At 49.8% G+C, this 22,477-nt stretch overlaps 1 protein-coding gene across 1 annotated transcript; it reads left to right on the forward strand.

The window, feature by feature from the left end:
* The first annotated feature begins 16,453 nt into the window (after window positions 1-16,453).
* Window positions 16,454-19,953, forward strand: SRARP (steroid receptor associated and regulated protein). Its single transcript, XM_086364147.1, has 2 exons — window positions 16,454-16,948; window positions 19,059-19,953. The coding sequence occupies exons 1-2, from the start codon at window positions 16,576-16,578 to the stop codon at window positions 19,571-19,573; spliced, it is 888 nt and encodes a 295-aa protein (XP_086220273.1). The 5' UTR covers window positions 16,454-16,575; the 3' UTR covers window positions 19,574-19,953.
* The last annotated feature ends 2,524 nt before the right edge of the window (window positions 19,954-22,477 follow it).

Below are 22,477 nucleotides of genomic sequence, written 5' to 3' on the forward strand. Positions count from 1 at the left end.
CATGGAAGTTTCTACTTCTGAGTCCATCTGTGTTGGAGGTAGTCAATTGAGACTTGCCATCCATTCCTTTCAGAATCTAAAAAGTTAAAATTTTTACTTCCCAGACTCAGTAGCAGTTGGAATCCCAGGTACAGGTAGGTTCTGCCAGTAGGTAAGATTCGGAAGCCATTGGCCTGCTGATGTTAGCCGATTTTTGCTGGCAAGAAAGGTCATGCAAATGTGGGGTGCTGCAGAGTGATGGCGGAGCCTGGCAGGCTGCCGTCTATGGGTCGCACAGAGTCGGACACGACTGAAGCGACTTAGCAGCAGCTGCAGCGTGCAGTGCATTGTGGCCTGTCTGCAGCTTCCTGAGTGTTCAGAAGCATCTGTGAAATGGGGGCCGCCAAACTCAGCGTTCTGGTGCCTGGGAACCAGCGTCTAGTCCCAAATCTAGATCCATGGACACTCGCTGTGGTGATGTGTTTGCTTTTTCAAGTCTTAGAAATCACGTTTATTTTTTAATGTTTACTTGTATGCATTTATTTGGCTCTGCTGGGTCTCCATGGCTGCTGGGCTTTCTCTCGTTGCGGCAAGCAGGGCCTGCTCTCTGCAGTGGTACTCGAGCTTCTCACTGAGGCGGCTTCTCTGGTTGGGCGGCCAGGCTCCAGGGCTCGCGGGCCCCCGTAGTGCGGCTTCCGGACTCTACAGCACAGGCTTGACAGCCATGATGCACGAGCTTAGTTACCCCGAGGCATGGACATCACACTTATCTTTACCTTTTACCCCATGACAACAAAAATTACCCAGTTACAGAAATTAATCAAAGGCCTAAAAGAGAAGATGAAAATGAATAAACAAATAGTTTTTAAAAAAAAATCAATCTAAACCCCAGAGGGAATAGAATAAAACGACTTATCTTTCCCCAAAGGTGCTCCAAGTAAGGTGGAGGGCTCAGCCCCAGAGTCTGCTCAGTTGACGCTGGGAGCCCTAAAAGGAAGTTCAGGTATGAAAACTAATTCTGGCAGAAAATGGAAAAAATCTGGAAGCCCCTCCAACTTGACCAAGGAGCTATACTTGGGCCCCACACGGAACACCAAGTTTGAAGTTGCTCTGTATTCCAAAGGACTCCAAGGTAAAGGGAAAGAAAAAGAAAATTAAGGTCAAGTTTGTGGGAGGGACGGTGAATTTACACTTAAAAAAGGACACCTGAAGACTCACTGCATCGTGGACAAACCTCGGAGGTTAGGCAGAAGCCGCCTCCTAAGTTCCCATGTTGCAGGACCGTGGATCAGAAAGAGGCAGAGCTCAGGCAGGGAGGGGCCAGCGGGTGAAGGGGCTTCCCGGGGTGAGACTGTTCTTCAGTCCGCTGGGTGCCCGTGGACCACACACTTGAAGCAGGTGGACCGTCTCATAGTCAAGGACACCCGCCGGAGAGTCATCCAAAGGACAGACACCTCCTACATGTCCGGGGAGGGTCAGGTGAACCCAGATTTCCTGCCCTGTGACTGACAGTCCCCTGGGGGGAGGGAGGTGCGCGCCCTGCCAGGTGGGTCTGTCTGCCTCTACGCACAGGCCGGGCCACGTCAGATAGCTGCTCCTTGGCCACACTTGCTGCCGTGGGATCCTCTCCACCCTCAACCCGACTCCTGCTTGTGGATAGAAAACCAAAATTAAACCCTCTAATGCTTCCCTGGTGGCTCAGATGGTAAAGAATCTGCCTGCAGTGCAGGAGACCTGGGTTTGATCACCGGGTTCGGAAGATCCCCTAGAGGAAGGCATGGCAACTCACTCCAGTATTCTTGCCTGGAGAATTCCACGGACACAGGTGCCTGGTGGGCTACAGTCCAACAAACTGCTTGAATCCTAAAAGGACTACAGGCCCGAGTTCACTGAGGGCTCAGGGACCATAGAGCCCCTGGCCCCAGCCCGGAGGAGCACCGGCAGGGCCCGTAGGCATCCCAGGGCTGTCCGTTGGTCCCGCCAGCGACTCAGCCTCCACGCCCAGCTCTGCCCCACAACGGGCATTTTCTCTCCCCTGAAAATCTGAACATTTACTGAATGTTGTTTTATCCTTGGATTACATATTACTCTATTTTCCTAGGTTTGCATTGCAAGTTACAAAAAACACCACTTCTGCAAAAGCAGGTATTCATGCTACAGACTTGGGTTTTTAACTCTCACCTGCTATATCCTGAGTACATGGGCAAAACTCGGGGCTCACTGTCCCACTACTGGCCACCAACCTGCCCACATCAGCAGGCCTTCCAGCCTGCCATTCCCTTAGTGCACAGAGACCCTGCCCCCCAGCCCCATCACCTCCTGCTTTACTGGCCAAGGGCTGACTTGGGGGAGCCAACACAGTGCCAAGCACAGCCATGTCTTGCCCCTTGGAACCCACATCTAGGAGGCAGAAATCCCACCCAAGTGAAGCCAATAAACCATCAAGCGTGCCTCCCAGAGCCTCGTGAAGGGCACCAACAGGGGCGCCTAAGGCGGTGACTTCCCGACCACGGGCACAATCGTGCCCTGGACTGAATGCTCCCGGGGAGACAGTGGGCACGCAGAGTCACCCCTAGAGAGAAGTCTGAGCGCTCAGAGCTCAGCCCCTCTGTTTAGAGCCACCAGGGGCACTCACAGAGCCCTTCCAGACTTGGTCTTAAGTGTGTAAATGCTGCCCATTCCCAAAAATAGCTCTGATGTGAAAGAACCTAATGGACAGTAATGAAGGGAGTGCCAACAAGTAAGTATAACTTGTTTTCCTTTTTCTCACTGAGTGCAAGAGTTTTTAAAAAACAATGGTGCTAACTGAACGAGAACCTTCAAAGATGGACAAGTCTCAGGACAAGTGGTGGCTCTGACGGTAAAGAACCTGCCTGCAATGCAGGAGACCCAGATTCCATCCCTGGGTTAGGAAGATCCCCAGGAGAAGGGAATGCATACCCACTCTAGTATTCTTGCCTGGAGACTTCCATGGGCAGAGCAGCCTGGCAGGCTACAGTCCATGGGGCCACAGAGTTGGACACCACTGAGTGACTTTCACTTTTTCTCAGCATAAGCTTGTCAACAGGGAGAGCTGGCAGCCTGCAGTTAGGGTCACAGCGTTTCCTCGGGGATGTGCCTCTTGGCAAAGCCGGGGCTGCGCTCACCGCACGGCCCTCAGGGGAGGAGCCTTTCTGAGACACCAGAGCCCATCACCTCCACGAGGAGACCAGGACTCAGCGGGCGGCTCCCCACAAGTGCTTAGAAGGTGTCACTCGCTCAGCCGTGTCCAACTCTTTGTGGCCCCATGGACTGTAGCCCACCAGACTCCTCTGTCCATAGGATTCTCCAGGCAAGAACACTGGAGTGGGTTGCCAGTTCTTTCTCCGGGGGATCTTCCCAATCCAGGGATCGAAGCTGGGTCTCCTGCATTGCAGGCGGATTCTTTACCATCTGAGCCCCCAGGGAAGCCCACAAGTGCTCAGAGTTGTTCCTGATTCAGGTTCTGGGGCTTCTGAGGAGGGGGGCATGGGGCAGGTGTGCTGGGAGAGCTTTGGGACTTCATGGGGGACTGGCTCTGGTGGGGATGAGTCCTGGACCCCAAGCATCAGTGCCCAGCTGTGCCGCTGACACAGAAATACCTGTTTCTGCCCCATGGTGCCCACCAGTGTTTTCCTTGCCGCTGGGAAGAAGTGGGCACAGGGGCAGAGGTGCAGCAGCGCCAGCACCCAGTGCCTTCTGCTGGAATGACCTCCAGGGCCCCTCGAAGCTGCCGATTGATCTGCACATGTGCAGAGAACATTTGTAGTTTATTCCAAGCTGCAAGAATGCCAATGTGAAAGCAGCTTTCCACACCGTGTCTCTGCTCCTTTTGCTTGGAACGCTTCTGAGCTTCGCCCTGAGAACCACCATCACTCGTGGCCCAAGAATCTAAAGCAGCTGAGTTGACCTTAAAGTGCCTGGTCCACATCCCAAGGGCAAGGATGACCTTAACATCCACAGGCCAGGGTCACGTTCATAAGAACCTTGTGAGTCTTAGGGAGCAGACCTGTCATGGCAGTCTGATCGCAGGTTGGGAAAGAATTTTCAGACACGGAGCATTTTCGAAGGGAGTGAGTTTATTAAGAGCAAGGAGCAAAGATAAGGAAGGTGCTGTAAGCACAGTGGCCCGGCCTCCCGACAGGCCAGGGAGAGCCGAGGGGACACAAATACAGGAGACCAGGGATCGATCCCTGGGTCGGGAAGATCCCCTGGAGAAGGAAGTGGCAACCCACTCCAGTGTTCTTGCCTGGGAAATGCCATGGACAGCGGAGCCTGGTGGGCTAGAGTCCATAGGGATGCAAAACAGTCAGACTCGACTGAGCGCATGAACAGCACAGCAACAGGGTGAGCGCCGGGTTGGGCGGTTTTGCCCAGTGTGGAGTCAGGAAGCCTGCTGGTGGTGATCCGGGGGCTTCCAGCAAGGGTTACGAAGGGGCTCAGTCAGTTCTGGAGACGACCTTGTTTCTGGGCTCTGCCTCTGGGCCTTGATGCAAGGCCTCCCACCCATGGTCTTGGGATAGACTCCACAAGACCCAGTCTGCTTTGTCTCTTCATGAACTACAGTCAGCATCTCACATTACCTGCACCTAACACGCTTCTGCTGGCAGCCCACGAGGCTCTCTTGATCTGATCCTCCAGAGACACCACCGGAGTGAAAGGCACCCTCATGAACCACTGCACACCGGCACACACTCCTGTCTGCAGTGTGCAAGGCCACGGGGCTCGAGGTCCCACCTTCCTCACCTAAGCTGCTCTAATACTGCACCAGAACCTTCCTCGGCTGTGTCCCCGTGGATTGCAACCCCTGACTGGCCCGTGAGCACCACAGTAGAAACCCAGTGACCCTGCACATTTCGTGTGGGTCACGACGTTCCCCACCTCACAGGTGCCCTTGGGTGGGGCCCACAGTTGATACCTGCCAGACAAGCAAGTGAAGTTAAAGGGCCACCGCTGGGATGCAGCTCTTTGTCTTTCCTAAGGCGATCATTTTGTTCGTTGCTAAGTCCAATTCTTTGTGACCACATGGACTGTAGCCCACCAGGCTCCTCTGTCCATGGGATTTTCCTGGCAAGAATACTGGAGTAAGTTGCCATTTCCTCCTCCAGGGGATGTTCCAGACCCAGGGATTGAAGTTGTGTCTCCTGCATTGGCAGATGGATTCTTTTACCACTCAGCCACCTGGGAAGCCCATAAAGGATAGGGAAGGGGATGGAATTGTTATGTATCATTTCTTACAATTCCATGTGAACCTACAATTATTTCAAAATGAAAAAATTTGGGCCTTCCTTGGCAGTCAGTTCAGTGGTTAAGACTACACACTTCCAATGCAGGAGGGACACATTCAATCCCTAACTGGGGAACTAGGATCCCACATGCCCCATAGTGCAGCCAAAAAATATTCAAAATTTTAAAAAGTCAAAATAAAAGGTTTAATTAAAGAGAAAGCCCAGTGAGATTTCTATTTCTGCAGGAAACGGACCTTCAAATATGGAAATCAGGGATTAAATTTGAAGGTAATTCAGATGTAGTCTATTTCATTCAGGGGAAAAAAATAGTGCAATAAGTATTGTTGCCTAGAGGAAAGTGTCTACTGAAGATGAAGCTTTGGTGGATGGAGCAGTTGCTGTTCAGTTCAGTTCAGTCGCTCAGTTGTGTTCAACTCTTTGCCACCCCATGGATTGCAGCATGCCAGGCTTCCGTGTCCATCATCAACTATGGGAGCTTGCTCTAACTCATGGCCATTGAGTCGGTGATGCCATCCAACCATCTCATCCTCTGTCATCCCCTTCTCCTCCTGCCCTCAATCTTTCCCAGCATCAGGGTCTTTTCCAAAGAGTCAGTTCTTCTCATCAGATGACCAAAGTATTAGAGTTTCAGCTTCAGTATCACTCCTTCCAATGAATATTCAGGACTGATCTCCTTTAGGATGGACTGGTTGGATCTCCTTGCCATCCAAGGGACTCTCAAGAGTCTTCTCCAGCACCTCAGTTCAAAAGCATCAATTCTTTGGTGCTCAGCTTTCTTTATAGTCCAACTCTCACGTCCATACATGACTACTAGAAAAACCATAGCTTTGACTAGACAAACCTTTGTCAGCAAAGTAATGTCTCTGCTTTTTAATATGCTGTCTAGGTTGATCACAGCTTTTCTTCCAAGGAGTAAGCATCTTTTAATTTCATGGCTGCAGTCACCATCTGCAGTGATTTTGGAGCCCAGAAAAATAAAGTGTGTCACTGTTTCCACCGTTTCCCCATCTATTTGCCATGAAGTGATGGGACTGGATGCCATGATCTTAGTTTTCTGAATGTTGAATTTTAAGCCAGCTTCTTCACTCTCTTTCACTTTCATCAAGAGGCTCTTTAGTTGCAGCTGCTGTAGCTGAGTGTTATGATGGGAGTGAAGGCTGTAAGAAGTGTGGGGTGAGCTGTGAATTAATACAACTGTGATGATTACACTGAAGATGTTCAAAAAAGAAATAGTTAGGATTTAAAATTTCAAGACAGAGCCAGAGAACTAGGCCATTCCTGACTATTCTATGTTTTCTTATCTCTTGTAGCCACAGGGCTTGTGTAGTCAAAAATTCAACAGAATCGATCAGTGGGTTGCTAAACTGTAATATAATTGCAATATAACTGCACCTGGCCAGATACATTGAACGGGAACAAGGTGCACTTAGGAACTGAAATGGGGATGTTTGGGTGGAGGCAGACAATGAGTTCCCCTGATTCCCGAAATCCAAAATTCAAGGAAACGCCCTTGCGGGCAGAGGCAGCCCCTCCCCCCATGGCAGGAGGCCAAACTGCTTTCCCTGGAGGGCATGTAACAGCCTCATGTGAAAATGAGAGTCCTCAGTGTCCAACTCTTGGAGACCCCGTGGACTATACAGTCCATGGACTTCTCCAGGCCAGAATACTGGAGTGGGTAGCCTTTCCCTTCTTCAAGAGATCTTCCCAACCCAAGGATGGAACCGAGGTCTCCCACATTGCAGGCAGATTCTTTACCAGCTGAGCCACAAAGGAAGCCCAAGAATACTGGAGCAGGTAGATCATCTCTTTTCCAGTGGATCTTCCCAACCCAGGAATTGAACCAGGGTCTCCTGCATTGCAGGTGGATTCTTTACTAACTGAGCTATCAGAGAAGCCCAATTAGGAAGTTATTTGGTTGTGTTCCATACAATCAAAGGCTTTAGCGTGGTTAGTAAAGCAGATGTTCCTCTGAAACTTGTTTGTTTTGTCCATGATCCAACAAATGTTGACAATTTGATCTCTGGTTCCTCTGCCTCTTCAAAACCCAGCTTGTACATCTGGAAGTTCCAGGTTCACGTGCTGCTAAAGCCTAGCTTGAAGGGTTTTGAACATAACTTTGCTAGCATGTGAAATGACATGAATGGCCTTGAATCTGGGCAAACTCCAGGAGTTAGTGGAGGGCAGAGTTGCCTGATGTGCTACAGTGCATAGGGTCGCAAAACACTGGACATAACTTAGCAACTGAACAACAAACAGCAAGGAAGTTATTTTGCAAGGAGACACTGGTTCCTCTCAGAGACCTCTCACTCCACCACGCTTCTTTCATCTCCAGATCTACAGAAAGTCTAATTCCAAAATGCCCAGTCTGATCTTGGAGGTGGCTTACCAACAAGAAAGAAAGGAAAGGAAGGAAGGACAAAGAGGAAGAGACAGCAGTCTTAACTAATAAATGAGCTGAAACCGGGGAATATGGGTGTAACTGGATTCTAAAGGTGGTAGGTGCAGGAGGAAGGGAGCTTACATTAGACTTGGCAGAACGTATCGCTATATAAATGCACGTCACAGAGATTTGGGTGTTTTAGTGATTAAGCTGAGAAGGGTTCTAACAGCACAGTTGGTTGAATAAAATCTGAACTCACTAGTGGTCTTCATTAAATGACGCTGAGATGCCAGAACTCTTCAGAGAACTAGAGAAGAAGGAATCCAGAACCCTGGGGTGGGCGGCTGGGACAGGGCCGGAGTAAGTACACACGCACGGGTTGACTGAGTGAAGGGCTGACTCGCCTGCCTTCTCACCAAGGGCTAGTGCTCGTGTGAGTTCCTAACCAGCTCCCTCACCGTGGCTTCTCCCCGCCAGCACCCTCTCCCCTCAGAGTGACGCACAGGGCCCTTCACCATCCCCAGAGTGTCCAGCCTAAAACTCAGCCCCTCCAAAGTCTTCCCAAAGCTCGGTCACTATTTACACGTGGGCTACCTTGCATTTTCCGAAGAAGTAGAATTTTTTTGTGTGGTTGACCAGCCTGAGGATATAAACCTAAAACGCTGTAGATAAACCGACAAATGTCTATTTACACAATTTAGTTTATCACGCTGACTACAAACATGTTGCAATCAGGAATTATATAACAGTGTTTTAACTTATAAATGCTACTTTTATGTTTTCTCTGCTCACTTGTCATGCAATGCTTTTCTTTACTCTCCACGGACATCCTCGGCATAAACCCTTGACATTCACTTTTAAACTCCTTTTCATTTTGAAAATTTTGTAGGATTCCCTTGGTGGTCCAGTGGTAAAGAATCCACCTGCAAAGCAGGGGACCCTGGTTAAGCCCCTGGTCCAAGACATGGGCAACTAAGCCCGCGCATGCCCACAGCCAACGAGCCCTGTGCTCTGCAGCAAGGGAAGCCGCTGCTATGAGCAGCCCGAACAGCACAACTGAAGAGTAGCCGCCCCCAACTCACCGCAGCTAGGGAGGCCCAGCCGCAGCAACAAAGATTCAGTGAGCCGAAAGTAATAAGTAAATAAATAAATTGTTAAAAGAAAAGAAGACTTTGTAAAGAACACAGAGTAGTGAAAGCAGTGAAATATTTTCTGTGGGGCTATCACCCAGATTCAACAGTTAACTTTTGCTAAGTGTACTTAAGATACCCTTCTTCCCCCCACCCCACCCCTTCCCCACCAGGGATGGAATCCGCGCCTCCTGCAGTGGAACTGAAACTGATTACCTTAGACTGGGACTTGAACGAATATCAGTTCAGTCCAGTCGCTCAGTCGTGTCTGGCGCTTAGCAGCGGTCTCTCGGAGCATCTGAGGCACTGCCTCCCGGGCTGCGGCCCTCGTTTGCCTCAAATACAACTTAACTCACAGCTCTCATGTTGTGCATCTTTTTTAGTCAACAGTTAGTTTTGGCTTTTGAGTCACTTTTGTTCCAAAGTAATCATTTCTCCTTGTCTCATTTTTTTTTTTTTTAACCTTTTTGTTTGTTTGCTTCTTTGCCATTTCATTGCTTTATTGCAGAACTGGGGTCACTTGTCCTGTAGAATGACCCACATTCTGGATTTTTCTTTTTTTTTTTTTCTTTGACAGTGCTTTATTATCTGTGCTCAGACTTTAAATAAGATATCCCTAATTTCCCCAGTTTCGATCTAAACATGTGGATTTTTCTACGTCCTTCCTTATGCTGTCTTGCGATTAGCCCCGTTTCCTGTAAAATAGCTATAGAGTAGATTCAGATCCGTGTTCTGTAAGAAGGCCTCCTAGGTGCTGTGAGCGCCGTGTGTGCTGAGTGTGTTCAGCTGCGTCTGACTCTTTTGAGACCCATGACCTGTAGCCCAGAAGGCTTCTCTATCCATGGAATTTTCCAGGCAAGAATACTGGAGGGGGTTGTCACACCCTCCTCCAGGGGATTTTCCCGATCCTTTAGTGATGATAAAGTGGGTGGTCTGGGTGGTTTGAGTGGCAGCAGCCTGATTCTTTGGAAAGTTTCTCATCAACCTTCCCCAGTACTTTCTTCCTTTGAAGATGCTTGTCTGAGTCAGTAACTTCATTAGAGGTTGTAAAATGATGCATTTCTGATCCTATCGTTCTTTCCATGTTTATTAGCTGAAATTCTGTAAACAAGAGCTTTCCCTCATCCAGGGCCACGTGATTTTCCAGAAAAACAGATTAGGGAAGATAGGATAGCGCTCATTTTTTTAAAGATAACAGCTCTATTGAGATTATAAACATACCACACAATCCACCATTTGGAAGTATAAAATTCACTGGTTATTAGTATATTAACAATTGCACAGCCAACACGGCTATCTAATTTCAGAACATTTCATCACTCTACCAAACCTCACTTCTTCCTTCCCTCAACTTCTGACAGCCACTAATCTACTTTTGGTCTTCACGGCTTTGCTTATTCCGGACATTATATAAAATGGAATCAAATGCGGTCTTTAATGACTGGCTTCTTTCACTCAGATTTTAAGCTTCATCCACATTGTAACATGGATCAGCACTTCACTCTTTTTTATGGTCACATAACATCCTGTTGCATAAATATACAACGTTTGGTTTATCTGTTCAACAGCTGATGGACAGTGGCGTCCTTTGCACTTTGTGCTTGCTTGCTCAGTCATGTCCGACTCTTTTCGACCCCATGGACTGTAGCCCGCCAGGCTCCTCTGTCCCTGGGATTCTCCAGGCAAGCGTACTGGAGTGGGTTGCCACGCCCTCCTCCAGGGGATCTCCCCAACCCAGGCATTGAACCCAGGTCTCCCGCATGGCAGGCGCATTCTTTACCAGCTGAGCCACAAGGGAAGCTGTTGTGAATAATGATGCCGTGAACATTTGTGAACAGTTTTGTGTGGACGTGTTTCACTCGGGTACACGCATTGACTGAATTGCTGGGTCTTATGACAACTTTTTTAAGCACTGTGTTCTTTATTTTTTGACTCATCATACTGGAGCATAAGCTCCATATTACAGGATTTTTTGTGGGTCTTTCTGCAAACTTGTTTCCTTTGGCTGCGCCGGGTTACTGGGGGGCGGCTCTTGACTGCGGCACTGGGGCTCCTCACTGTGGCGGCATCTCTGTGGAGCAGGGGCTCCGGGCGTGCCGCCTCAGTGGTCTCAGCACCGGGGCTCAGGAGCGAAGTGCTGCGGCTCACGGGCTTAGCTGCTCTGCCGCATGTGGGATCGTCCCGGATCAGGGATCAAACCCATGTCTTCTGCATTCGCAGGCGGATTCTTTACCACTGAGCCACCAGGGAAGCCTATGATGACTCGATCTTTAACATTTTGAGGAACTGCCAAATTATTTTCCAAGATGACGGCACCATTCTTAGAAACTGAATCACAACTGGTTTCCAGTGTCTCGGTGGTTCAATCGCACAGACATATATACGCTATTTTTAAGACTCTTTTCTATTATAGATTGTCACAAGGCGCTGAACATAGTCCCCTGTGCTAGACAGTAGGTCCTCACTGTTAACACATTATCTATAGTGGTGTGTATCTGTTCATCCCAAATTCCTAATTTATTCCCCCCACTCAGAGTGCCTGAAACACTTAGCAATCCCACTAGTAATCTAAGAGGAGTCCGAATTCTCCAGACCCCCGCTCGCACTGTCTTCCTGACATTCATTTCCTTTGAATTATCAGAGAAATGAGAAGGTGCCCCGGTTACCTGCCCTAGCGTCCAATGAGAGTCTTCCCCACTAACTTTTTAAAGATACTTGTTAAATTTTTGAATAACTGTAGGCGTACTGAGAAGATGCAAAGTCAGTAGGAGAGTCCGTTCAGCGCACGCCCACTTTCCCCATTGTTAACATCCGACGTGACCAGGGAGCATTTGCTTAAACAACACTGGTACGTGGCCACTCACTAAATTCCAGGCTTTGTTGGATCTCCCCAGGTTTCCTGTTAACACCCTTCCTCTCTTCCAGGAGCCAGCCCAGGACTCCACGTGGCATGCAGTCATCACGTCCCTTCCGCCTCCTCTGGTCTGTGACTTTTTCTCAGTCCCGCCTTGTTTTTCACGATCTTGACACTGTGAGGAGCACTAAGTGGGTATTTTGCAGAATGTCCTTCAGTTTGGATCTTGCCGGTGTTTTTCTCATGATTAGACCAGGGTTATGAGTTCTGAGGAACGATGCTTTACATCTGCTGGGCTTCCTGGTGTCTCAGTGGTAAAGAATCTGCCTGCCAATGCAGAAGACACGGGTTCAATCCCTGGGTCAAGAAAACCCCTATTCTTTCCTAGAATATTCCACGGACAGAGGAGCCTGGCAGGCTACAGTCCATGGGGTCGCAAGAGAGTTGGACACGACTCAGTGACTAATCAGCAACAAAGCTGTACGCCTGAAACTAACACAATGCTGTAAACACACTGTCCTTCAATTTAAAAAGCTAATGAAAAAACCCCAAACAATACAACAAGCCCCAAATGGAGCTGCTTATACTAAGCCTCACATCAGCAGACAAAGAGTTAACTTCACGAAGGTTTTGGCTCTTTCAGAAGTAGAATCTTAAACCAGTCAACCAGGAACCACCTGACGGACACCAGTTAGGTGCCTGATGGAACCCTGCTGTCTCCAGAGAGAAAGTAACCTTGCGATAACCAGCCCACTTTCTTGCCTAGTGTAACTTCCAATTCTGCTCCTTTCTGCCTTTGTACCACTGCTCAGGGGTCCTTTCTGTCTTCTAGATTAGATGCTACCTGATTGAAGTCGATTTTTATTCAAAGAAACTCTTACAATGTTTACCGCATCCTGGTTTGTTTTTTTAACACCAGCAGTGGCAGACCGAGTCTCTCGCTTCGCTTCACTCTGGCCTTGTCCCGTTGTCATATCTCTCTAACCGAGCTTGGAAAACAGTCCCATTTTAAGGATTGGTGTCATTACGGTGTATTCACTTAGAAAATCCACCCAACATCCCTGCATCAAAGTCCATGCCTCTGATAGATGCATGCATGCCAAGTAGCTTCAGTCGTGTCTGACTCTTTTCGACCCTATAGACCGTGGCCCACCAGGCTCCTCTGTCCAGGGGATTCTCCAGGCAAGAATCCTGGAGTGAACTGCCATGCCCTCCTCCAGGGGGTCTTCCTGAAGTATGGATTGAACCCAGATCTGTTAAGTAAATATATATTTGGTCTTCCTACTGGTTCCTGGCGCAGAGCTCCTACCAGCCTTGGAATTTCCCAGTTGAGAAGAGGGAAAACGGTGGCTTTTGTTATCGTAATGAGGTGACTCTTAGAACGGCCCTACATCCACCTGATGTGAATAACTCACACACTGGAGAAGTCCCTGATGCTGGGAAAGATTGAAGGCAAAAGGAGAAGGGGGCAGCAGAGGATGAGATGGTTAGATAGCCTCACCAACTCCAGGAACATGAATCTGAGCAAACTCTGGGAGATAGATAGCGGAGGACAGAGGAGCCTGGTGTGCTGCAGTCCACGGGGTCGCCAAGAGTCAGACCAGGGACGTGAATCTGAGCAAACTCTTGGAGATAGACAGCGGAGGACGGAGGAGCCTGGTGTGCTGCGGTCCGTGGGGTCGCAGAGAGTCAGACACTAAACGACAACATCATCCGAGGATGGAAGCAGGACCAAGCCCTTGGTTAGAGGGCCGGACATCCCGCCCACCGCCCAACCTTCAGAAAGTGAGGGACTGGAGATCCGTGGCCAAAATGGCCAATGGTTTACTCAATCATGATTATGCACTGAAGTCTCCATTAAAACTCTAAGGAACAGGGTTTTGAGAGCTTCTGGGTTGGTGAACTCGTGGAGACTGGGGAAGAGCGGCGTTCTCAGAGGCAGTGGACGCTCCTGGCCCTTCCCACACAGCTTGCCTGTGCATCTCTGCCATCTGGCTCTTCCTGAGTTACATTCTTTTAAATATATACACATTTATTTATTTATTAAGGCTGCCCAGGTCTTAGGTGCAGTTCGTGGGCTCTTTGATTTTCACTGAGACTTACAGGATTTTCAGTTGGGGCATGTGGGATCTTTCATCTTCCCTGCAGCACACAGGAACTTAAGTTGTGGCGTTCAAATGCTTAGTTGTGGCATGTGGGATCTATGTTCCCTGACCAGGGATTGAACCTAGGCCCCCTGCATTGGGAGTGTGGAGTCTTAGCCACTGGACCACAGGGAAGTCCCCTGAGTTATATCCTTTTATAAGAAACTGGCAATCTAATAAGCAAAACACTTCTCTGAGTTCGGTGACCTACTCTAGCAAACTAATTGAATCCAAGGAGTGTGTTTTGGGACCTTCCCATTTGTAGGTCAGAAACCCAGCTGACCACCAGGACGTGTGATTGATATCTGTGCCAGGGGCGGTCTTGTAGGACTGACCTCTTAATCTGTGAAATCTGAAGCAACCTCCAGGTAGGCAGTGTCAGAAAAACATTAACTGCTTGGTAATGTGGAAAAAAGGACACATCAGAATTGGCGTCAGACTGGAATACCCTGAATAACACCTGCAAACGTTTCTTTTGCTGTGTAAGGTAACATTTTCACAGGTTCTGGGGATTAGGGCATGCTCTTCTTTGGGGCAGCATCTTCTACCATAAATATTCATTTATAGAAGTACTACTACAAAGAATGTCACCTGCCTTGTCAGTAAGCAAACAATATTGCAACCGACAGGCCAGCCGCCACTGCAGCCACCCCAACGGTGCACCTGACGGGGCTCGGGAGGGAGAAAAACAGGATAGTCAAGGTGCACATTAAAGGAATAATTCCAATAAGCCCAAACTCATGCATCTTCCCATACGTGTAAAAGCACTAAATTCACTAACGTGAGATGTCTGATTTTCTTTAATTAACAGTAATCTTTTTCTTTTCTTTTTTTATTTTTTGGCCACGCTGCATAGCATGTGGGATCTTCAGTCCCTGACCCGGGATCGAACATGAGCCCCCTGTGTTGGAGGCTGGGAGTCTTAACCTCTAGACCACCAGAGACGTCCCTGACAGTGATCTTTTTTCATGTTTCCACGACCTGGTTTGTTTTGTTTTGTTTTGAACTCCTATATATCCTGGCTCTACACTTAACTCTTTTGATCAGGTTTTCTCTTGGACTTAAGCCCTCAGTAAATTCACTGAAAAAACGTGACTCTGAAATTTAGGCTGTACATTTTTTTTCAGTAGACAAGTATTTCTCTTTTTCAGTAAAAGAAAAAAAATTGACTTAAAATTTGATTGACCTAAAAGATGCTGTAGATAGAACACATCTTCCCAAAATTCATATTCTGAAACCTAGTAAAGGCAGAGGAACCAGACATCAAATCACCAACATCCGCTGGATCATCGAAAAGCAAAAGAGTTCCGGAACAACATCTGCTTCTGCTTTACTGACTATGTATCTCAAAACCTCTGATTGTGTGGATCACAAAAAACTGGAAAATTCTGAAAGAGACAGGAATACCAGACCATCTGACCTGTCTCCTGAGAAATCTGTATGCAGGACAAGAAGCAACAGTTAGAACTGGACATGGAACAACAGATTGGTTCCAAATCAGGAAAGGAGTACGTCAAGGCTGTATGTTGCCACCTGCTTATTTAACTTATATGCAGAGGACATCATGAGAAACGCTGGGCTGGATGAAGCACAAGCTGGAATCAAGATTGCCGGGAGAAATCTCAGTAACCTCAGATATGCAGATGACACCACCCTTATGGCAGAAAGTGAAGAGGAACTCAAAAGCATCTTGATGAAACTGAAAGAAGAGAGTGAAAAAGATGGCTTAAAACTCAACATTCAGAAAACTAAGATCATGGCATCTGGTCCCATCACTTCATGGCAAATAGATCGAGAAACAATGGAAACAGTGAGAGACTTTATTTTGGGGGGCTCCAAAATCACTGCAGATGGTGACTGCAGCCATGAAATTAAAAGACGCTTGCTTCTTGGAAGAAAAGTTATGACCAACCTAGACAGCATATTAAAAAGCAGAGACATTACTTTGCCAACAAAGGTCTGTCTAATTAAGGCTATGATTTTTCCAGTATTCATGTATGGATGTGAGAGTTGGACTTATAAAAAAGCTGAGTGCCGAAGAATTGCTGCTTTTGAACTGTGGTGTTGGAGAAGACTCTTGAAAGTCCCTTGGACAGCAAGAAGATCCAACCAGTCTACCCTAAAGGAAATCAGTCCTGAATATTCATTAGAAGGACTGATGCTGAAGCTGAAGTTCCAATAGTTTGGCCACCTGATGCAAAGAACTGACTCATTAGAAAAGACCCTGATGTTGGAAAAGATTGAAGGTGGGAGAAGGGGACAACAGAGGATGAGATGGTTGGATGGGCTGACGGACTCGATGCACATGAGTTTGAGCAAGCTCTGGGAGTTTGTGATGGACAGGGAAGCCTGGTGTGCTGCAGTCCTTGGGGTCACAAAGAGTCGGACACGACTGAGTGACTGAACTGAACTGAAGAGGTGGGGTCTTCGGGGAGGGGTAATTAGGTCATGAGGGTAGAACCCTTATGATGGGGTTAGTGCCTTTATAAAAAGAGATCCCAGAGACCTTTCTTGCACTTTCTGTGAGGTGAAGACACAGCAAAAAGATAGCTATTTATGAACTAGTAGGCAGGTGCTCACAAAGCACCAGAATCGATAAGCATCTTGATCTTGGACTTTCCACCATCCAGAACTCCGTCCACCACCGTCTCCTGGAGTTTGCTGAAATTTATGTCCATTGAGTCAGTGATGCTCTCTAACCATCTCATCCTCTGCCAGTCCCTTCTCTTAGGTGGGACCAAAAATAAATAAATAAAACAGCTAACAACTGGGAATGCAGCCAGGCAATGACTGAGGTTCGGGAAACTGAGACCTGGAAGAGATGGTTCCCAGCCTCGTCCCAGGGGAGGAAGCTGCTGAGCTTGGAAGAAACTGTGTGTTTGGTAGAAGGCCTGCCTCCCAGCCACTGGACTGCAATCCTGTTGACATAAACCCGTTGATCAAAGCAATCCCCCAACTGCTCCAGGCCAGTTCCTGTGCTCCTGGTGGAATTCACTCAGCAGATCCGGATCTGGTAAATATAAAAGGTCTGGTCCTTGGGTGTGGACCCGCATTCTGGACAAGGCTGCTGAAAACAGCTTCCTCTGCCAGTGCTGAGCCAGGTGCCATGGCAGCAGTCACGGCCCCCTCAGAAGACACCAGAGACCCGAGTGCCCGCCCTGGGGGACTTGAGGCGAACCTGGAGACCAGCTCAGGTAAGAGGTGCAGAGAGGGCCTCAGCCCTGCAGCTGAGAGGGACTGGGGAGGCCATGGAGTGGGGGTGGCAGGAAAGGACAGACAGCCTCCCTCCAGGGCTGCCAAGATTCTCAAGCCACGGGTGAGCTTCATTTACAGTTGACCCTTGAACAGCTTGGGGGCTGGGGCGCTGATCCTCCGAGCAGTGGACAATCAGGCTATAACTACAATCATCCCTTTGTATTTGAGAGTCCACATCCACAGACTCTACCTACTACGGATTGTGTAGGAATGGGTATTTATTGAAAACAAATCCACATGTAAGTGGACCCACAGTTCAAACTGGCATTGTTCAAGGATCAGCCACATTTCCTGCATTAACTAACTTAGCAGAAGAGAAGCTTCCTTCTGAGCCTGGGTCGTGGCGACGAGCACGTAGTCAAGAGGATGGCTTTGTTTATCATTTGGGCAACTTGAAACGTTTTTTTCAAAGAGCAAAGGCTTTGGATTCAGAGAGACCTGCTCTGGCACTTGCTTCATTGATAAATCCCTGGGTTGGTTCATTGATAAGCCCCTGGGTTGGCTCACGGCTGCCCCCTGTTTGGTGGGGAAAGACAGAGCAAGGATCCCCGGGCCCGAGGGGACAGGTGGATAAGAGTATGGTAGGGGGATGGGGGAGCAGCGGTGCTTCCTGGGGCCACTGACGTCTGCACCAGCTGAGCCTCAGTTCCCTCACCTGTAAAAGGAGGTCGGGCTTTCCTCCTGCTACTCAGCACAGTGTGGTCCGTGGGCCGGCAGCATCGGCATTCCCTGGGCGCCTCTCAGAAATGCAGACCGTCAGGCCCCGGCCCAGACCTGCTGTACCAGAAATGAAGTGAAAGTGTTAGTCGCTCAGTCACGTCTGACTCTTTGAGAGCCATATACTGTAGCCTGCCAGGCCCCTCTGTCCATGGAATTCTCCAGGCAGGAATACTAGAATGGGTAGCCATTCCCTTCTCCAGGGGATCTTCCCGACCCAAGGATCGAACCCAGGTGTCCCGCATTGCAGGCAGATTCTTTTCCATGGAGCCACCTGAGAATCTGCATAATAACAAGATGCCCAAGCAGCTTGGAGGCGTGGTGGGGTTGAGAGGCTCTGATGTGGTGGGCTCTGCGCTCCCGGAAGGCAGAGGGCTGAGGGGGGGTGGGGAGGAGACAGATTCATACTCAGGCCTCCCCAGTGCTGAAATGCATGCTGTTAAGCCCCACCGGCTTCCCATTTTTGTGTGTCAACTAACCTACAGTTAGAACTTCCCAGGTAGCACCAGTGGTAAAGAGCCCACCTGCCAGTGTAGGAGATGTAAGAGATGTGGGTTGGATCCCTGGGTTGGGAGGATCCCCTGGAGAAGGGAAAGACTACCCACTCCAGTATTCTTGCCTGGAGAATGCCCATGGACAGAGAAGCCTGGTGGGTAACAGTCCATAGGGTCTCAAAGAGTCAGACACGACTGAAGCAATTTAGCACGTACAACATACAGTTAAACCCCTGTTGAGGGAAGTCTATTTAGTATTCTGTGATAACAGGATTTCCCTGGTCCACTGGCTAAGACCTCGTGCTCTCCATGCAGGGGGCTTGGGTTTGATCTCTGGTTGGGGAACTACATCCCATATGTCTCAACTAAAAGATCCCACGTGACACAAAGGTAAAGAATCCGGCATTCTGCAGCTAAGACCCTGTGCAGCCAAATAAATAAGTAAATACATATTGTTTACAAAATTCTGTAATTACAGATATGGGAAAAGAATCTAAAAAAGAATGGATGTATGTTTGATATATAAATAACTGGATCACTGTGCTGTTCACCTAGAACTAACTCAGCATGGTAAATCACCTACCGCTGTTCTTTGGTTGCTAAGACTTTTACAACCCCACGGACTGCAGTCCCCCAGGCTCCTCTGTCCATGGGATTCTCCAGGCGAGAATACTGGAGTGGGTAGCCATTTCCTTCTCCAGGGGATCTTCCCGACCCAGGGATCCAACCCCCTTCTCCTGCATGGTAAGCGAATTCTTTACCCCGAGCCACCAGGGAAGCGCAAATCAACTATACCCCAATATAAAATAAAAATTATTTATTTTTATTTTATTAACAGAAAAACTCCCCGCTGAGTGGACGAACACGCGAACCACTGGAGCCGGCCCCGCGCTGCGCCAGCACGAACCTCCAGCCCTCTGCTCCCTTCCAAGTGGAAGGCCGGCGCGCCGGCAGAAGGCCGTCCCCAGAGCCCACCTGACCTTCGTCATCGACTGTGCGCGAGGGAAGCAGATCTCCCTGGCAGCACCCCCAGGGCCACCCCGCACCCCTGGTCCCAACCCGGGACCTGCCGTCCCTCCAATGAAGACCTACATCTTGTTATGCGGAGAAAAGCAGTCCTCCAACCTGACTCTGGAGGCTCCGCTAAGTAGGGGGGGCCTTGCCCAGGCCGGGGGGCCTTGCAGAGGGACTACGGCCCCAGCTTCCCCCCCAGCCAGCCCCGAAGGCCTTGCGGAGGCTCCTGAAGCCAAGGGGAGCCCCGTGAAGGCCGTGTCCTCGAGGTCCTCCGCGTGGGGAACGGTCATCGGCTCCCTCAAGGCCCTCTCCTCCTGTGTCTGCGCACAGGCGGATTGACTGCAGGAGCCTGGCCGTGGCAGAGAGGGTCAGGGGTCCATGCACGATTCCCAGCATCCACTCCCGCTTCCCCAGCTGAGCAGAAGGCTTTTGTGCCTGAGCCAGGGAAGGAGAGTTGGATCCTAAAGGACATCTGAAACAGCACCAAGTATCCTCCTTCCTTCCTCTGCATCTTTGCTAGCCTTTCAGCGGCAGCAGGATAAGGCGCCGTCACGTAGAATGAGGCTGACTCAGTCACACAGCACACTCTAACACAGCATCTCCAAACTGCCAGCTCTGCAAGGTGCTGGAAAAGACACTGCAGCTTTCTTGGAGTTTGTAAGCTTGAGGGTGGGGGAGAAAAGTTAAACAACCGAATAAAGACTATTCGAGCAGTGTAATGAATGCTGTGTAGACACTGAGCAAGGTGGTGGGATGGAAAATGGTGGAACAGCACTGGGAACTACCCTCCCTAGGGTCACCTGGTTGGTTTCTCATCCAGAGCAGGAGTCAGAACCTCCCAGCACAACGGGCAGGGGCGGTAAGTGACTGCAGCCATCTTCGCCCACGTGCGAGGCTGTAGGTCACCAGGAATCACCGGGAGGGCACGGGACTCAGGATGGTGATTTAAGGACCCAGGTGGGGTGGGAAATAAGGGGAACTGGCTTCTCAGGATGGGGTGGAAGTACTCAGAAAGGGAAGGAAGTAGCATGCTTGAACAGATGAAAATGAGATATTATTTACTGAGCACCCACTGCATGCCAGGCTTCCACTGCCCCTAGGGACAGAAAAGTAGGTGGGGGAGCTCTATGCCTCTCCCGCAGGGCAGTCCTGGTCCTCAGCAGGAAGTAGGAGCTGCTGTGAGGAGAGAGGGAGGTCTAAGAGATGCTGACAAAGAGGGTCTCAAGCCTCTTGGATTAAAATTGCTGAATGTTCATTTATTCACTAATGCTTTACTAGGTTTCTACAAACCTAGTAAACTGGTGAGTTTCCCAGGTGGCACTCATGGTACAGAACCTGCCTGCCAATGTGGGAGACAAATGAGACACAGTTTCAATCCCTGGGTCCTGAAGATTCCCTGGAGGAGGGCATGGCAACCCACTCCAGTATTCTTGCCTAGAGAATCTCACAGACAGAGGATCCCGGTGGGCTACAGTCCATAGAGATGCAAAGAGTCGGACACGACGGAAGTGCCTCAGCATGCACACACAACGCTGGTGGCTGACGTGTATTGGCCATTTGCTCTGTGCCAGGGAAATGACAGCCTCCAAATGCCAGTACAGAGAAGCGCCGTTTTGTTGTTGTTGTTGTTGTTGTTGTTGTTGTTTTTACCCATTTCACAGTTTAGAGAACCATGGCAAAGAGAAGTTGAGGAATGTACTCGAGGCCCATAGACAGACGCAGTTGGGCTTAGAAGCCAAACCAGCCCTACAGCAGATGGCCTCTCCTCCTGGCAGGGTCTCTTCTAAACAGAGGGGACCTAGAGAAAGCAGACCCTGTCCTCAAGGAGCTCGTAGCCTGGTAGGGGAGGCGAGAAAGACGACCGTTGGTTGTCGTGACTTCTGATACGTGCAGCGGTAAGGCACACAGAATGAGACTGGGGCTGGAGGAGGGCGCCCAGGCCACTCAGGGGAGGAGATCAAGGAGGGCTTCGTGCAGGAAGTGGCATCTAAACTAAAAGCTGACCAGTGAGTGAGTCATACCAAGGCAAGGGGCAGGGTGGGGGTGCGCCAGGGAGAAGGGCAAGGGGCAAGGGTGCGGAGTGCTCCAGGGAGAAGGGCCCGTCGTTCAGTCTGGCTGGAGGAGCCATTCATTCATTCACCAAGTATTTGTTGGGTGCCTACTGTATGCTAGGCTCTGGGCTAGACCCTGGGATGCGGCAGTGACAGACAGACAAGGCTTTGCCATCAAGGAGCTTGTCCTCCAGCTGGGGGAGAGGATGCACATACACACTGAAAACAGAGAGGCCAGGGAAGCGACAGGGGCCTCTCACAGGAGGCCTCGCAGGCCACGAGGAGGTCTCTATTTTACTCTGAGGTGGGGACTGCTGGAAATCACAACCTGCCTTATAAAAAAAGATTCCTTAGCTCTTGTGCTGGGAGAGGAAGGCAGGGGAGGAAGCTGCATCTTACTCCAGGCAAAGGGAGTAATGATCCGTCCTAGAGAGGTGGTGAGAGAGAAGTCTGGACCGTTTACATCCCCTCCTCTGTCCTCCCCTTGCTGAGAATCACTGGACTAGCAGAGCCCAGAGACAGGGCTGGAAGGGAGTCTGAGAGCCCTCATAAGAGGGTGGGGCTGCAGGCCTAGCTTCCTGCCAGCAGGTGTCGCCCCAGCATCAGACTGGGCGGCCCCGCCTTCCGGGCTGGGGGAGGGCCGAGCTTTCAGAAGCCCCGCTTTCACTCTAATCAGTGTCCCTTTCCTCTGGAATAGCCGCTATTGATGGTTTTATACACACCACATGCCAGTTCCTCTCACACTGGACCCGTGAAGACACTGAGGCACAGAGAGATGAAATGATTTACGCCAGGTCACCAAGTCCAAACCCCAGGCAGAGTGACTGCGCAGTTATAGCGTCATAAGCCTGTACTGAGCTGCAGGTGCTCTGCTCGTGTTTGCGGAAGGAGTGAATGAGCAGTCCCCAGGGATCATTCCCCAAGGAGCAGTCCCCAGGGATCATTCCCCAAGGAGCAGTCTCCAAGGAACAGTCCCCAAGGAGCAGTCCCCAGGGCCTGGCAGTGGGCAGGGGCATCTGAGGGTTGACCGAGTGACTGAGGCCCTCACTGAGCTGGGCACACGGGTGGAGGAGGAAACCTCATCTCTTCCCCACAGTCCTGTGGGGGCCATCCCATTGTACAGATGAGACTGAGGCCCGGCTGGGAGGAGTGACTGGCCCAAGGTCATGCAGACAGCGAGTGGCAGAGCCAG

This window comes from Bos grunniens, chromosome 2, assembly GCF_055505025.1.
Source record: "Bos grunniens cultivar Pamir isolate PY7600 chromosome 2, Bosgru_T2T1.0, whole genome shotgun sequence".
Lineage (NCBI taxonomy): Eukaryota > Metazoa > Chordata > Mammalia > Artiodactyla > Bovidae > Bos > Bos grunniens.